The following is a 17,304-nucleotide window of genomic DNA, read 5'->3' on the forward strand; positions in this document are numbered from 1 at the left end:
ACAATCCCAAATGTGTATATATCTCAAATTAGATTTTCTACTAATTCATAACTTAAAAGAGTTGATGTAATTAACTTGCTATGAACCCTATTTAAGATATATATAATCATCCTAAGAGCTTCTCCTCATATTGATTCAAGTACAAAAGAATAACTTATCAAGCTCCCATAATAGTATGATTTTATCTTTCAGCAATTTTGTTTTATTGTGACACATCTGATAAAATATACTAAACACAAATACCTTATTTTTCTAGGAATCTAGCAAAAGAACCAAAGTTATGATCGGTTTCATCGTAACTATCATAAAATTTATTACCCTTATCAAATTTGATAATTTTAAACTTTTATATCTAATTGTCTCTCGACTTCATTTATATATACCTAAAGGTGTCAACAAACTAAGACCTTAGATAGTTATATCTTAACAAGTAATCTATAAAGATAATAAAATATCTTTCTCCACTAAAATAAGGAACATAAAGTAATATGTAGTTATAATTATATATAATCTCAAGGAGTTCATTAAATTATATTTCATTCAAATATTTGATTATTGGGTCGTTGTAAACTCAAGATTCATATTAATTCTATATAGACTATTATACATAATTTAAAAGTTAATTCTTATTGAATCATAAATATACTAAGTTTACAACCATAAAAAAAGAAACAATATCCTGATAATTTCATATAATGAACCTAAATTTCTAGAACTATTGGAACATAACATATATTCTCAAGATTTATCAAATGATTCATCGGCATAAGCAATAAGTACTATCACTTTTGTTTTAAAAAGATTTCTAGTAATGATAAATATTTTATTCTCTTTTGGTTTTCATGATAAATTGAATCTCTATTATTGGTAACATATGTTGAAGTGTCAAAATCAATCCATCAAGTATTAGAAAATAACTTTTGTAATGTTTGATTTAAAACATACAAAGATTAGACTTATATATTTTCCTTTCAAACCAAATCTTATAGTTTTTCTTCACATGACCTTCCTTGTCATAGAAGTAGTATTTTACTATGAAAACTTTTCTTTTATATTTAAGTAAAATATTAACATATCTAGTATTTATATAAAAATATTTATGGATGATTGCTACCATTCTTATAGAATAATATTGATATCTTTGAGTATACAACCCTAAACTATAAGAATATCCAAAACAGCATAATCCTAAATCATCATATAATTATTTGAAGTAGATTCGAATATCTTACTCTCATTTGAAATTATATGTGCTATTATGAATATTATTTTTTTTAATATTATTTAGGATTAATTCCTTGATGTAATTTTATAAATTATTAGTCTAGACTACTTTGACAACTACTAGACTAATGTAATAATTTAAAATATCTTATAAAATGATAAGACTTTTATTATGATTTAGATCCCATAAGCCTACAATCCCAAGTCATTTTGGTAGCTACTATTCAAATAAAAATTAAAACTATGAGTTACAAATAATATTAATCAAATTTCTTCAATATAATTTATATCGAAATAGTTTAATAAAAATAATAGTTGTAATAATATTGAATATTAATCAGCATAAAAAACATAAATCATGCCTTTACATAAAAAAATTAATATTCTTTAATAATTTTAAACATATACATGTGAATAACCAAATAAATATCAAAGAACAATAATTAATTTTTTATTTATCTCATATAAAATATTATCAATATATTATATGTGAAAACTATAAAAGAAAATCATAATTTATATTTTTGTAAATTTCGTATGTAACTTTATACTAGTCAATCCTATTTAATTAAGTAAACTCAAAATTAGACTATCCAATTTAACTCATATATTTGGGTCAACCATTCATCCAATTAGACTATTAAAATTGATCAATATTTAATTTTCTTCAAATTTGATTAAAACTTGATCGATCGAATCTAAATCTAATCACGCAATCAAAATACAATCATGATTAAGTCCGATCAAAATATTTAATTAAAATAAATTTAATTAGTCAATTTTATAATTGAGGATATAATTTAGAAAATTTTAATTTTTGAAGAGTAAAACTATGATTTTCACAAGATATATAAAGAATTTTTTATTTTTGAAGGGCATAAAAGGATAAATAAATTTTGGGGTGCAGATTGATTTTTTTTTATTATTATTATTTTGAGGGGTAAAAATATTTTTTTGAAAATAAATCTATTTCTCTCATTCTTTTCCACGATACGGGGAATGTGCGGTCACCAACTACACACATACATGCTGCTCACCACCCACGATCGGATGGTTGTCCATACACAATTCGAACGACGACCTCGTCGATCGTCATATCATGTCGTAATGCCTACACAGTTGTTATCATCATGCGCAAGGGTAGAACATCTCAATAACGATACATGCACCACTGATTGAGAGTTGTGGTATGGTTGTGCATGATGATAACAACTGTGAGAGTTGTGGTACTGTTGTACTCGGCTCACGGACAATGGCATTGTTATAATAATCGCACGCAGCGTCGTTGCACAATCGCCACAGAGCTGTGATACAAGGATGAAAGATCAACTGTGATCATACATGATTAGAAGGCATCTTCCCGACTAATGTACGTTACCCAAATATCTTACCAACCATTATACCACCAAGACCCCACCTACAGGAATCATGATAACTGCAAATCAACTCAGATGTCGAGCACCTGCTCTTGCTGCCATTGCGCGTGCATCTATTACAAATGAGCCCACAGAGTCCTTTGCCATGTCGCCCTTTAAAGTGATGGTTGTCATGATTATAAACTGGCCCATGGTGGCGCTTCAAGATTCCCACACGGTGGCATCGACGGTAGCTGCGCAGGGCGACCGGGAACCAATGAGGCTGAAGGAGTCGAACTTGCGCAAGTCTTCCACAGAGAGAACCGTCGAAGGTGTTCGGATTCCGAGAAAGAAAATTGATGCTGACACCTGCAAGTGTGGTTACCGCATGCCAATCGGACGCTGGTAGCGCCAAAAAAAAATATTTTTGGACATTGTTGTGTCCAGCAATGTTTTGTTTTCTTAACCTTACGTCGGCAACGGGAGACAGCGGCGGCCTCTGTATATATATATATTCATCTTGGACCATTAGGTGGAAAAGAAAAAAAAGGAACCATTCTTGCATGTAATGACTGATTCATCAGAAAGCATTAATCTTATTAAGACCATCGCTAAAAGAAATTTTAATTTCTATCACGGAAAAATTCTAACATTGCAGACGTCGTACTTACCCTATAATTCTATAATGAAATCATCAACGTTATTCTATCACTTATATCTTGGAATTATCATATTTGTCACTTGAAATATTCTGTAAAATACTGAATGTGACGGAAGCACCTCTCTTCAAATCATCAGATCATGGCTGCGGATGTCCAACCTGACCTACGACGGAGACGACCGTTAGGCCAGCATGTTCAAAAGCAGATGACACATGGCATTTCCTGATTCGACATCAATTCGCCGTCAGATCCACCGGTCGGCGTATTTGGGGCACCACACGTGCCTAAATCCCGCCTCGCGGAACAAGCTATTACAAGGAATCCGCAGGACAAGACAAAACGGAATATCACTAGAATCAATAATTGGACGGTCCAGAACGAAAGAAAGACGTAGCACACAGGGGAATAACATAGGACCGCGAGGCAACGCAAACGCTCCTTCTTTATTGCAGGAGAAGACCGAGAGCGATCCCATGGTCTTTCTTCTCCTTTTTTCCTCTGCCGTGTCCGAATATTTCGATCCGTTGGCGTTGGAGAAACGACACGGCGCTTTCACTAGCCACCCCATGTGAGCAGCTCTCGGGAACAGCGCGACCTCATCGACCAAACCAGCTCGCGGAGGAGCCACAGGGGGCGGGGAGTTTTGACTCACCGTGGAGCGTTCCTTGTTTTGGAGCACAAAGCAGAGAGATTTGGGCGCCAGCGGTGGATTGCGGAGCTCTTGCATGTAATAAGCTTTCGGGAAAGAAAAGCTGGTTAGTTTTCTTGGAGTCGTGGGTCTCCTCAAAATGTGATTTTTGTGACATACGAAACCTTGATCTTTGCTTACTTGATGGAAGCATTTTGTGTTGGGTGAGGCTGGAGGCTGGTGTCCGGTGTCCGGAGCTTGTGATTTTGGTTTTGCTCCCAAAGTGCGATTTTTGATGGTAAAGGTGTGTTTTTTTCCTGGAAAAGTCCTACTAGATTTGTGGTCCTTGGTTTGGTTATGGAAGGAAGCTGGAATTTGGTGCGGGTGATCAATTAGCGTTAAGTTCGTCTCAGCGATGGCCAGTGATTAATTAGCTGTCCTTTTCTTGCCATCTTTTTGTTCTTCGTCCTCTTGGTCATTTAGATTCTTCTCGGTGTCGTTTCTCCTCTTTGGTTTGTTTTGGCTGCCAGAGAGAGGGTAGTGATCATTGAGAAGCTCTGCAATCGGTATTAAGTGTTGGTGGGCATGTGATTTTGAGGGAAAAGATGGGACATTTAAGCAGTTTGGGCATCGGTTTAAGCCTTGTTTCAGGCTGCCTGTTCCTGGCTCTTGTTGCTGAGGTATACTACATGTTTTGGTGGAAGAAGAGAGCCCGCGGAGACATTGAGGACAACTACGGAAGCCCGGCCAAAGAGCTTCTTCATCTCTTCTGCTGGAACCAGCCATCTTCCCTGAGTTCCACAGCCCTCAACCCCCAGGAGATCTCCGCTTCGGTGGATGTCGCTACATGTTCTGATGGCAAAGATCTTCTGCTGAAGCCATTCGAAGGAGAGGACACCATAGAGGCAGAGCTCATGCGGCTGCACAGCCTTGCAGGCCCTCCGAGGTTCCTCTTCACCATCAAAGAGGAAACAATGGAGGATTTGGAGTCGGAGGATGGGTGGTGCGGAGAGGGAAGGAACAGGAGAGGTTCCCGAGGGAAGAGCTTGAGCGATTTGTTTCTCTCTTCGGATACCCCATTCTTGACACCTCTCTCTTCCCCTTCTTTATTCACCCCGCCTCTGACTCCTCTAGATTGCTACAGACAAAGTGGATTCAACCCCCTCTTTGAATCCTCCAAGGAAGAAGATTTCGTCAGGATGTGGTCGTCACCACCTCCGACCTTCAAGTTTCTGAAGGATGCCGAGGAAAAGCTACACAGGAAGAAGCTGACGGAAGAAGCAAGGCAGGCTCACAGAAGTGCTTCTCATCCTTCTACCTCACATTCCAGAGGCCCAGAAGAGAAGGATGCAACTTTCATCACCATAGTCATAGAAAAGAATAGAGACAGAGGGCAGCAGCACCATTCAAGTGCCTCGCAGGTGATCCCATTACCTTCTTCTCCTTCAAGCGTCGGACCACTGCACAAGAAGTGAATGCGCAGTATCATCCATATCACTTCTTTCTGTAATCTAGATTCTCTACGCCGACTCCGCATCGTTGCCTTCGCTTTAAAAACCCTTGGGCTTGATGAGGGAGCTGTGGTATGTATGATTGCTGAAGTCATCAGACACATCTCTTTAGCTGTTCTCCATTTGCTGGTGATACGTAGGATTAGCCTGCTGCCATGGCAAGGCATCAGAAAGTTGCATCTTCTCCATGACTGCCTGAGCTTGTAATTATTACTGCCGTAGTAGGTGTGGTGTGGCCTTCCTGTTCCTTCACATCCGGGTAAAACCAATGCTACCAGTTGTCTCTTGGATTGTTGTACCTTTAAAAGATGGAAGAAGACTGTTGCTTTGGTCTTGGTACAGAGTGAAGGTGGGAATGGCTTGGATGGAGCAAGTAATGCATGTAAGTTCCTCGAGACAACAGTGATAACAGGAGCTCAACATCCTTCCTCCTTGTGGTAGTAGGTGGAACACACTTTGTTCTCCTTTTTACTTCCTATGATGTGATGACAGGCTCTCGACCTTTGGCAGCAGCACAGCTGTGATGATTACGAAGAAGATGCCATGCCAACGCAAGATTTGCAAGCACACTTGTCTTCTTTGTACTCTCGAGTCAAAGATTTCAATGCTTGGTGTGATTCTGCTCGACAGATCACCAATGAGTGAGTGAGTGAGTGAGTGAGTGGTACACTGCTGTGTGTGTTGCTGCTCTTCCTCACTGCCTGTTTAACCTAAAGCTTCATCGAGAGACATGCCTTCTTCTTGTTGCAAGTTAAACATTTGCAACACCCATGACAGGAATCAAGAAGCTGGAGACCAATTTGTTGGGAAGAAACCTGTTAATGCGGAATAATTTTTTTCCCTCTTTGTGTATCAAAATAGGTTCATCATCAAAATATCAACTTGATATCAAAATGTTAAATCAATCAGCACAGCATAGACAATAGAGCAATAAATCAATCACACAGTGAGACCAAATCTTTTTAACGTGGAAAACCCAATGTGGGAAAAATCACGGGACCGCAGTCCACCTCAAACTTCCACTATCAATAATAATGATAACAGGTTTACAGTAAGTCTTCTCTAGAATAACTAGAGCAATAAATCAATCACACAGTGAGACCAAATCTTTTTAACGTGGAAAATCCAATGTGGGAAAAATCACGGGACCGCAGTCCACCTCAAACTTCCACTATCAATAATAATGATAACAGGTTTACAGTAAGTCTTCTCTAGAATAACTAGAGGATCAGAATAACATCAAGATCATAGATCTTGGCTCAAGAATAGCATATCTTCATCACATATGATAGATCTCCTCAAAAGAGAATTCTAGGTCTCACGGAGAGGATATCGTAGGAAAGTATCTTAGAGAGGGTAAACTGCAGATCAACACCGTTAGGATTGTAAAGTTTGCTGCAAGGATTATCCAAATAAAATTTAGGCCGAAACTGATAACGTTTGGCCACCGATCGTCAAGCAGAAAAACTCAGAAACCTTACTTTCTCTCTCTATTTCTCTCTCCTCTTTTTTCTCATCACGCCGTCGCACGCAATCAGATCTTCTCTCCTCACCTTCTCTCTCTTTTTTTAATTTCTTTGATTTGTTGATTTGGGCTCAATAGGCCCAATTGTCCAAGCCCACATATGAGCTGGACCCAATAATTCTCCCCCTCCAGCTCATATGGTGGGTTGTACCAAGCCCGCTCTTCGCCTACATACTTCAAGCTTCTCCTTAGGCAAAGACTTTGTCAACATATCTGAACCATTATCATTGGTATGCACCTTTTCCAACTGTAATTCTTTCATCTCAAGCACATCACGAATCCAGTGATATCTCACATCAATATGCTTGGATCTAGAATGGTATGTTGAATTCTTGGAGAGGTGAATAGCGCTCTGACTGTCACAGTAAACAGTATATCCTTCCTGTTTCAAGCCCAATTCCTGTAGAAACTTTTTCATCCATAAAGCTTCCTTGCAGGCTTCAGTAACTGCTATGTATTCTGCTTCTGTGGTTGATAGAGCAACACACTTCTGTAACTTAGACTGCCAAGAGACTGCTCCTCCTGCAAATGTCATCAAGAATCCCGAAGTGGACTTCCTGGAATCAGTATCACTTGCCATGTCTGCATCTATGTACCCTTCTAACACAGGTTCATTATCACCAAAACATAAACACAACCTGGAAGTACCTTTTAGATATCTTAATATCCATTTCACTGCTGCCCAATGTTCCTTTCTAGGATTTGAGAGAAATCGGCTAACAACTCCAACTGCATGAGCTATATCTGGCCTAGTACAAACCATAGCATACATCAAACTGCCTACTGCATATGAGTAAGGCACTCTGGATATTTCTTCTTTTTCTTTCTCACTTGTAGGACATTGTTTTGAACTCAGCTTGAAATGACCTGCAAGTGGAGAACAAACTGCTTTGGCTTTACTCATGTTGAATCTTTCAAGAACCTTTTCAATGTAAGTCTCCTGAGATAGCCAAATCTTCCTTTTCTTCCTATCACGAAGAATCTTCATGCCAAGTATTTGTCTCACCGATCCTAAGTCTTTCATGGCAAAAGACTTACTTAGCTCTCTTTTAAGCTTTTCAATTTTTCCAACATCATGGCTAACAATCAACATATCATCAACATATAGCAGTAAAATAATAAAATCATCATCTGAAAATTTCTTCATAAACACACAATGATCAGATGTGGTTCTATCATACCCTTGGCTCATCATAAAGGAATCAAACTTCTTGTACCACTGTCTAGGTGCCTGTTTAAGTCCATATAAGCTTTTCCTAAGCTTACATACCAGATTTTCTTTTCCCATGACTTTGAAACCTTCTGGTTGCTCCATGTAAATTTCTTCTTCTAAGTCACCATGAAGAAATGTTATTTTTACATCAAGTTGCTCAACTTCTAAATTCAAGCGGGCAGCCAAACCAAGAACAACTCTGATAGAGGACATTTTCACAACCGGAGAAAATATTTCTTCAAAGTCAATATCTTTCTTCTGACTGAATCCTTTCACAACTAGTCGTGCCTTGTATCTTTGTTGTGAGCTATTATTTTCAGTCTTCAATTTATAAACCCACTTATTCTTGAGAGCTTTCTTCTCTTTCGACAGCTTTACCAAGTCATAAGTGTGGTTCTCAAGCAAGGATCTCATCTCTTCTTGTATGGCTTTAACCCACTCACTCTTATTCTCATGTAGAATAGCTTCTTGGTAAGTTTCTGGCTCTCCCCCGTCAGTAAGCATAACATACTCATGTGGAGGATATCTGGTAGAGGGTTGTCGCTCTCTCTAGTGGATCTTCTCAATGGAATCTCAACTGGTGGTGGAGGTGCCTGTTCAGTTGGTTCAGCATCATCAACTGTAGGTGTATCATCACTAGTATTCTCACCACAATCTTCTTGTTCATCTCCCCCATGATCATCATGAACTACAGGTGAAGGAACTGGACCCAAACTCCAAGGAATATAAACAGAGGTTTCTAGCTTCTCAACATTATCACCATCATCAAACAATTGGTCTTCAAGAAACACAACATCTCTGCTTCTAATAATCTTCTTGTTCACTGGATCCCATAATCTGTACCCAAACTCTTCATGATCATATCCCAAGAAGATACATGCTTTTGCCTTATTATCAAGCTTGGACCTCTCATCTTTGGGAATATGAACAAATGCTTTACACCCAAAGACTCTCAAATGATTATAAGATATATCTTTTCCTCTCCATACTCTCTCTGGAACATCACCTTGCAGAGGAACTGATGGAGAAAGATTTATCAGGTCAACTGTAGTTCTCATAGCCTCCCCCCAAAATGACTTTGGTAACTTGGCATGGGAAAGCATACACCTAATTCTTTCTTCAATGGTTCTGTTCATCCTTTCTGCCACACCGTTCTGCTGAGGAGTTTTAGGAACTGTTTTCTCAAGCCTGATACCATGGAACCTGCAATAATTCTCAAAAGGACCCCTGTACTCGCCACCATTATCTGATCGAACACACTTTAGCTTTTTGCCAGTTTCTCTTTCAACATTGACATGAAACTCCTTGAAAGCATCGAGTACCTGGTCTTTAGATTTCAAAGCAAAAGCCCACACTTTTCTAGAATGGTCATCAATAAAAGTAACAAAATAAAAAGCACCTCCAAGAGTTCTAGTTTGCATAGTATAAACATCATTATTAACTAAATCAATAACATCAGATCTTCTAGATGATGGATATGTCTGAAATGTAACTCTATGTGTTTTTCCAGCTAAGCAATGATCACAAGATTTAAGAGATGTACCTTGCAACTCTGGTAAGAACTGCTTTCTAGCAAGAGTTTGAAGTCCCTTCTCACTGATATGTTCAAGCCTCTTATGCCAAAGATCTATACTTTCACCTTTCCGAATTGCATTAATCTCTCATTTGTGTAGCTTAGCTTCCATGACATAAAAAGAATTAATCTTCTTTCCTTTTGCCACAATTAGAGAACCTTTAGTGAGTTTCCATTTACTTTCACCAAAATAATATGCAAAGCTCTCATCATCAAGTCTACCTGTAGATATCAAGTTAAGACGAATATATGGAACATGTCTTACATCTTTGAGTATTAATTTGCTCCCAATACTGGTCTCCAAGCAAATATCTCCAATACCCACAATCTTAGATGTACCATTGTTTCCCATTCTAACATTACCAAAATCACCAACAGTGTAAGATCTAAAGAAATCACCATGAGAAGTAACATGAAATGAAGCACCAGAGTCAATTACCCAGTTACTGTCCTGAGCTACAAGACTGACACAACCTTTATCACAAACAATAGTGATATTACCTTCAGCAGCAACTGTATTGGTCTCTTTTTCATTTTTCTTCATTTCATTTTGTTCTCGCTTCTAAAACCTACACTCTTTCTTCATGTGACCTGGCCTATTATAGTGAAAACATTTGATATCTCTTCTAGACTTGGATCTTCCACTATAACCATATGGATTTCTGCTATGACTTCTTCCACGTCTTTCTTGTTTTTCAGTAACAAATGCACCAGAAGAAGATTCACCCTGTTCTTTCCTTCTTGCATCTTCATTTAGTAAACTGTCTTTAACCATATCTATGGTTAGAGTCCCCTCTGGCGTGGAGTTACAAATAGTCACCACATATGTTTCCCAACTTTCTGGTAAAGAGCTGAGAAGTAATAATCCCTGCATCTCATCATCTATATTCATTTTCATAGCAACCAACTTGTTTGTAAGACTCTGAAATAGGCTTATGTGCTCAACAATATTGCCACCATCTTTATATTTCAAATTTACAAGCCTTCTGAGGAGAGAAATTCTATTTCCCACTGTCTTTTTCGCAAAGAGATTTTCTAACCTTTGCCAAACAACATCAGCTCTGATTTCATCTGAAATATGCTCATGCAAGTTTATATACATCCATCTTCTAATATAGCCAATAGCTTTTCTATGTTGAACTTCCCATTCTTCATCGTCCATAGTAGAAGGTTTATCTTTAACCTTGATAGGCTTATATAAATCTTTGCAATAGGGCAAATCTTCCATCAGACGCCTCCAAGTGGAATAATTTGATGAGTTCAATTTAATCATACCATCTGACTCCATTTCAATCACACAAAAAAACTAGCACCAAACAATCTGATGCTCTGATACCACTTGTTGGGAAGAAACCTGTTAATACGGAATAATTCTTTTCCCTCTTTGTGTATCAAAATAGGTTCATCATCAAAATACCAACTTGATATCAAAATGCTAAATCAATCAGCACAGCATAGACAATAGAGCAATAAATCAATCACACAGTGAGACCAAATCTTTTTAACGTGGAAAACCCAATGTGGAAAAAACCACGAGACCGTAGTCTACCTCAAACTTCCACTATCAATAATAATGATAACAGATTTACAGTAGGTCTTTTCTAGAATAACTAGAGGATCAGAATAACATCAAGATTATAGATCTTGGCTCAAGAATAGCATATCTTCATCAAAGATGATGGATCTCCTCAAAAGAGAATTCTAGGTCTCACGGAATGGATATCGTAAGAAAGTACCTTAGAGAGGGTAAACTGCATATCAACACCGTTAGGATTGTAGAGTTTGCTGCAAGGATTCTCCACATAAAATTTGGGCCGAAACTGATAACGTTTGACCACCGATCGTCAAGAGAAAAACCCAGAAACCTTACTTTCTCTCTCTATTTCTCTCTCCTTTTTTTTTCTCAACACGCCGCCGCACGCACGCTGCAATCAGATTTTTTTTCCTCACCTTCTCTCTCTTTTTTTAATTTCTTTGATTTGTTGATTTGGACTCAATAAGCCCAATTGTCCCAGCCCGGGCTGGACCCAACACACTTTGCAAACACCTTTCCTTGTTGGGTTCATCCTTCGAGCTTTGACAAAAGTTTTAGTTGATCATTCCATGTTTGCCTACTATAATTGTCTCCCATCAACTCATCATGTGGTCCATTGTGCCAAAACTTATCACTTCAATCAAATCACTCCTCTGGTCCATAGGTTTTCCTTTCTTCAAAATTTCCTGTGTTTTTTCTTTTTCGTTTGCCATGTAATATTTAAACACTCAAGTCTTTCTGTTCCATTGTAAAGACGAAGGATTCTATTTTTTCTTTGCCTAAAAGGAAAAAAAAAAGAAAAGTAAAAATTACCACTAAAATTTTATATCCGGCGAGTGTTGAGAAAAGCTCCATAGTGCTAACTTTTCTGAAATATAATGATGCCTCTTATTATTGTCTTTCCCTTCAGAAAAAAAAATGACAATATTAGTTCGACGTATTATCGTGGTATAGCAAACTAGGTTACATGTGTCAAATTTTTATTAGTCAAAAGTAAGTATCGATCGTATCACCTTCAAAACAATATCCATGTGTCAAGTTTTGATTAGTTGAGAGTGTCGATCATATCACCTTCAAAACAATATCACCTCATTAATTTGCACTTTGAGATAAAATTAAAATATTAAAAAGAAATTTTAGGAAACCCAAACCCTCTACAACCAAAGCTTAAATTTTCATAATTTTCTTTATAATTTGGGTGTATTTATTATTATTATTATTATTATTATTATTGTTATTATTGTTATTATTATTATTATTATTATTATTATTATTATTATTATTATTATTATTATTATTATTATTATTATGTAAAGAGCAAGCATAAGGCTCAACAATATTAATAAGTTCCGATATAAAAACATATAAATCTCATCACTCCATAAGATAAATTATTCAAGCACCTCAAAATTTACTCTTGGTACCACTTTACATCCTTAAATTTTGGGTCTTTCTTTTCACCTCAATATGTTTGTTTGATCATCATGTACGTCATTCATTAGCGAGGGTTAAATCCCGTGAAACCATTGATAGAAGTTCCATCCATATCACTTCATCAAGATAATTTACCAAAAGATTCTCTTTTTAGGTTGGAAAAAATTAATATCTTAACATATGAACAATTCCTCCCTATCTCGTTCATTCACAATAAGATAATTTCTTTATACATTTTGAAGATACATGTAGTTCATCAATCAAAGTCTCATGTGGTTCATCGATGAATTGTATCGGTAGTCTCCAAGGCATAGTAGTTATGCAAATATGTTGGTCCATATAGGAGGACTCTTCTTTTTCTTTTCAAAAGCATACAATGAGGTGATAAAAAGGAAGCCATGTCTTATCTTTCCAAAGCGTGCTTCTCACTTGGTTTAAGTATTCGTTAGAATGCTTTAATAGAATAAAGATAATAATTTTTTGCACATATAATATTTATTTATCATCTGTTCATTTCATTTTGGATGAGCTCACTCGATCATACCCTTTAGCGGTAAGCCCACAAAGAACATTTATAAGAAATCAATGTAAGATTAAACATACTTATTAAGTATTAAATATTTAAAAATTTACTTGATAAAATCTTTTTACACAAAAAAAATATTGATCTGATAATAAAATTACCTGAGGGTTCAAAAATATTGATTATTGATCGCTGATAGCATTATCATGCATTAGGTCTCATCTATCGTCACTATTTATCTTTCCAAAAAAGATTTAACAAAACTTTGATACTAAATTAACAAGTCAAACGATCGATTTAAGTCGATCGGCACTGAAAATATTATATTCTTCTTCATGTGAAAATATTGTATCAAAATTTAGATACAAATTCACTTATATAAATTTTGAAGAAAAAAAAATATTTCACATTTTGTATTAATTCCCAACATATGAGATATTTATAAAAAAAAAAAACAAATCCTATTTTTGTGTGGTAATTCGGCTAATGCTAAATACAAATCAAAGGGAAGCATCTCCTAACCCAACTGAACAAAACCCTCCTGTTGTTGAGATACCGCTACTAATGCTGCTGCAATGCGTACACAAATCCGATCCTATCCGAACAATTACCGCCACCTCTCCATCATAAATGTGGAAGATGATTGGAGTGCAGACCACTTCCATGCAAAGGAGAGTGCGATCTCGACATGTCAAGCCGCCATTGGTCCTACCGTGACGACGACGACGACGACGTAAACGAGTGGTATTGCCCATCCTTCTCCCCGGAGCTTGACGGCGACAACTGTGTGAGGCAAAGACAACGGGTCCTACTGCGCCTTCCTTTTACGTGGCTCGCCATGACCTTGGTTGGAAGAAGCTTTTGGTCACACCACGCATCATGTTCTTGAAGCTCGTAATGCCCACCCACCTCTCCGACACTCGATCGATTTCTTCCTTAATTAGAGATCACAAGTAGGATGAGCTGTGGTTCTTTCAATCTCTCTGCTGCAGCAGCATCCAAAGCAGGCAGGCAGGCAAGCACGGTTGACGTTGCCTGTCACTTGGTATGCATCCGAGCTAAGCATTCAAGCAAATTGCAGCATGTGCTTATCGAGAGGCTATGTGATTGATGTCTTATCAAAGGATTAAAGCCTACAAGCAGATTGATCGACCAGTAAACACTCGGTACACATAATAAGCCATGGAAAATGATCTACTTGCCTTGACCTCGATAGACAAGAACAAGTGAATCCATAGGTAGATTTGAGGAGATATGCTTGCTGAATATATGGATCATCTTTTCTATTATTGGTCACAGCATATATATATATATGCATTGGATGCAGTTAGTTTTCTTGATGTTTCCTTTATTGCCAGTCTGTGTCTGATACAGTCACTAGGTTTCTTTTTCTCACATGGATGTGCATCGATCACATAGGTTTTTAAGCTTCTTCATGTACTATTTGATCCCCAAAGGAAACACAGATTTGGCCTATAGCAGCATGTCTATAAAGTTGATACTGTGCTCAGGTACCATACACAACACGGCATTTGGAAAGACCCATCCATTTAGCTACATGCAAGATCACAACTGTAGAGAGAGAGAGAGAGAGAGAGAGAGAGGCCATCTCGTCATTTTACACCACTATGGCCTAACTTTTCCATTGGTTCATGTAGATGTAGATGGAGAATGTTTTGGCTACCAAGAGTAGTTGGAATCTTAGCATGTCCCTTCCAAATTATCATGCCATTAGGGTTTCCACCCTCTTCTTCTTTCCTGTTTCTGAACTAAACCACTAGCTAGCCTTAAGAGTCCAGTGCTCCTCTCATCAACACTTAGATCCTTCAAGGCTAAGAAACTCCCTCTTCACCCACATCTGTTCAGCCAACCCTACCACATATAATATAAGTGCTCTCCCTTTCCTCTCTCTCTCTCTCTCTCTCTCTCTCTCTCTCTCTCTCTCTCTCTCTCTCTCTCTCTCTCTCTCTTTCTCTCTGCTGCTACTTATGGATATTTGATTATCCACCTTCTCTCAAACCCTATCATCATAGGGAAAGAAGAAGGAGGAGGAGGAGGAAGAGAAGAAGAAGAAGGAGAAGGAGGAGGAGGAGGAGAAGAAGAAGAAGAAGAAGAAGAAGAAGAAGAAGAAGAAACAAAGAAAAAGAAGAAGAAACAAACATGGTTTTTTCGTCGGTTCCAGCCTATATGGATCCACCCAACTGGAATCAGGTGAGTGCTCACTACCTTCCTCTTCTTCCCTTCCTTCTAAGCTTTCTTTGGCTTCTTCATCAAAAAGGAAATCTGAAAGCAGAAGATATTCGCATCCTTTTCCTTATCTCATCTTGAATATACCACATCTTGAATTTTTTGGTCTCTCGCTCTCTCCCTCTCTCTCTCTCTCACTCCATGCCATGTTCATAGCAACAGCCGCTTCAGCTTCCGGCCGCTGCAGGTGGAGGCAGTGAGGCTCCTCAGCTCCTTCCGGGATTGGCAGCTGCACAGCGACCAGAAGGCGGTACGGTAGCTGCAGGCTTGGCCAGACCGATCTCCATGGCAGAACGAGCCCGCCTCGCGAAGATCCCGCAGCCGGAACAACCGCTCAAGTGCCCGCGGTGCGACTCCACGAACACCAAGTTCTGCTACTTCAACAACTACTCTCTCTCGCAGCCTCGCCACTTCTGCAAGACCTGTCGACGCTACTGGACCCGAGGCGGCGCCCTCCGAAACGTTCCCGTGGGTGGAGGCTGCCGTCGCAACAAGCGGAGTAAATCCTCGGGAAGCTCCTCCAAGTCGACCACCGCTGACCGCCAGGCAGGCAACTCATCTTCGTCTTCAACTGCCACGGGCCGCGGCGGCGCTCTCCCACCTAACATACCCCAGCCGGGCCAGTTGCCTTTCCTTGCCTCCATGCACACTTTCGCTGACTACGGTGCCTCAAATCCCAGCTTTAACTTCACGGGCATCCCAACCATCGATGCGGACGAGTACCAGATGGGAAGCATCTCGGGCGTCGGGATCGAGCAGTGGAAGCTGCCGCAGATCCAGCCATTCCCTTTCTTGGGGATTTTGGAGCCACCACAGCAGCCTCCTGCGGTGCAATCATTGTCCGAGCTATACCACTTCACCGGAGAAGGCGGAGGCGACAGCACTATGAACCGAGTCCTTCCGAAGCTTCCTGCCTCTTCCCTAATCACGCAGCTGGCTTCCGTGAAGATGGAAGACAACTCTCAGGGACTCAATCTACCAAGGCAGTATTCAGGTCTCACTGCAAACGACCAATATTGGAGCAGTGCCGGTGAAGCTGGCAGCACCAGCGGCGGAGGTTGGACGACAGATTTCTTCAACTCTTCCTCATCCGGCAACATCTTGTAACTCTCAGTTCATGGCCCGAGCTTTTGCTGTGACCGCATCGCTCGGAGGATGAACTACGTACTGAAGTAATCAAGGAAGAAGAAGAAGAAGATCTCGATTACCATCTTCCCCTCAGAAAAATGAGGTCAGTGTCTCATCTTGGATCTACTTTTGTGTTTGTTGCTTCCCATCTTAACTTCAGTGGATGTCTAAATCGAGCTGCCGCACAAACTCATGGAGGATCAGATCTCTGACATGAGGTTGGTTGTTAGTAATGAACTATAATGCTCTTCATTGGATTGAGTCGAAGCTTATCTACACATCATTACTCTCAGTACTGTCATCTGATATGAACTTGTTCTTTTGTTTCCTTCCTGAAGAGTAGACAACATATAGAAATTGGAACCAAATTCTCAGTGTGCGTGCTGAAGTATTTGGTACCTCGGCTTATCATATTTGCTGCTCTCAATTCTTCCTACAGTAGCTGTAATCAGCATCAGAAGCAACCTGACACTTGCATCAGATAATAGTGTGCCTTTAGATTTCCCCATGATAGTTTTATGTCTTCTGGCTGTAGCTATAGGATCATTCAATGTGGCTTTAGGGATCAATATGAATATTGCTGTTGCAGCAGCTCTCTCTCTCTCTCTCTCTCTCTCGAGCTGCAACTAGGTATGGAAGCTATCATATTGCTAGTATAAAGCCTTCTGAATACCTGATAGACGAAGCATGTAGAGCATAATCCTTCTGGATCTTACATCAACACCGTGCTCCTACATCGAAGGATGC

The 17,304-nt window shown here is 38.9% G+C and overlaps 2 protein-coding genes across 5 annotated transcripts; both read left to right on the top strand.

Moving 5' to 3' along the window:
• Window positions 1–3,714: 3,714 nt before the first annotated feature.
• LOC135625405 (uncharacterized) lies at window positions 3,715–5,568 on the top strand. 2 transcript variants are annotated; one of them, XM_065130186.1, is made up of 2 exons: window positions 3,715–5,290; window positions 5,385–5,568. In XM_065130186.1, the coding sequence occupies exons 1-2, from the start codon at window positions 4,475–4,477 to the stop codon at window positions 5,421–5,423; spliced, it is 855 nt and encodes a 284-aa protein (XP_064986258.1). In that variant the 5' UTR covers window positions 3,715–4,474; the 3' UTR covers window positions 5,424–5,568. The 2 variants fall into 2 exon arrangements, with proteins under 2 accessions (XP_064986258.1, XP_064986257.1); XM_065130185.1 differs by having other exon boundaries at window positions 3,717–5,568.
• Window positions 5,569–14,765: 9,197 nt separating this feature from the next.
• Window positions 14,766–16,849, top strand: LOC135624339 (dof zinc finger protein DOF5.1-like). Of its 3 annotated transcripts, none has more exons than XM_065127836.1 (2): window positions 14,766–15,393; window positions 15,586–16,849. In XM_065127836.1, the coding sequence occupies exons 1-2, from the start codon at window positions 15,343–15,345 to the stop codon at window positions 16,534–16,536; spliced, it is 1,002 nt and encodes a 333-aa protein (XP_064983908.1). In that variant the 5' UTR covers window positions 14,766–15,342; the 3' UTR covers window positions 16,537–16,849. The 3 variants fall into 3 exon arrangements, with proteins under 3 accessions (XP_064983908.1, XP_064983909.1, XP_064983910.1); XM_065127837.1 differs by having other exon boundaries at window positions 15,592–16,849; XM_065127838.1 differs by having other exon boundaries at window positions 15,617–16,849.
• Window positions 16,850–17,304: the final 455 nt, after the last annotated feature.

This window comes from Musa acuminata, chromosome BXJ2-10 (assembly GCF_036884655.1).
Source record: "Musa acuminata AAA Group cultivar baxijiao chromosome BXJ2-10, Cavendish_Baxijiao_AAA, whole genome shotgun sequence".
Taxonomy (NCBI): Eukaryota; Viridiplantae; Streptophyta; class Magnoliopsida; order Zingiberales; family Musaceae; genus Musa; species Musa acuminata.

Bases quoted from the DNA above. Each gene is read 5' to 3' on its own strand.
- LOC135625405 (XM_065130185.1), top strand. From the start codon at position 4,475: ATGGGACATTTAAGCAGTTTGGGCATCGGTTTAAGCCTTGTTTCAGGC.
- LOC135624339 (XM_065127836.1), top strand. From the start codon at position 15,343: ATGGTTTTTTCGTCGGTTCCAGCCTATATGGATCCACCCAACTGGAAT. The intron at 15,394-15,585 runs GTGAGTGCTCAC...CCATGTTCATAG, and splicing joins ATCCACCCAACTGGAATCAG to CAACAGCCGCTTCAGCTTCC.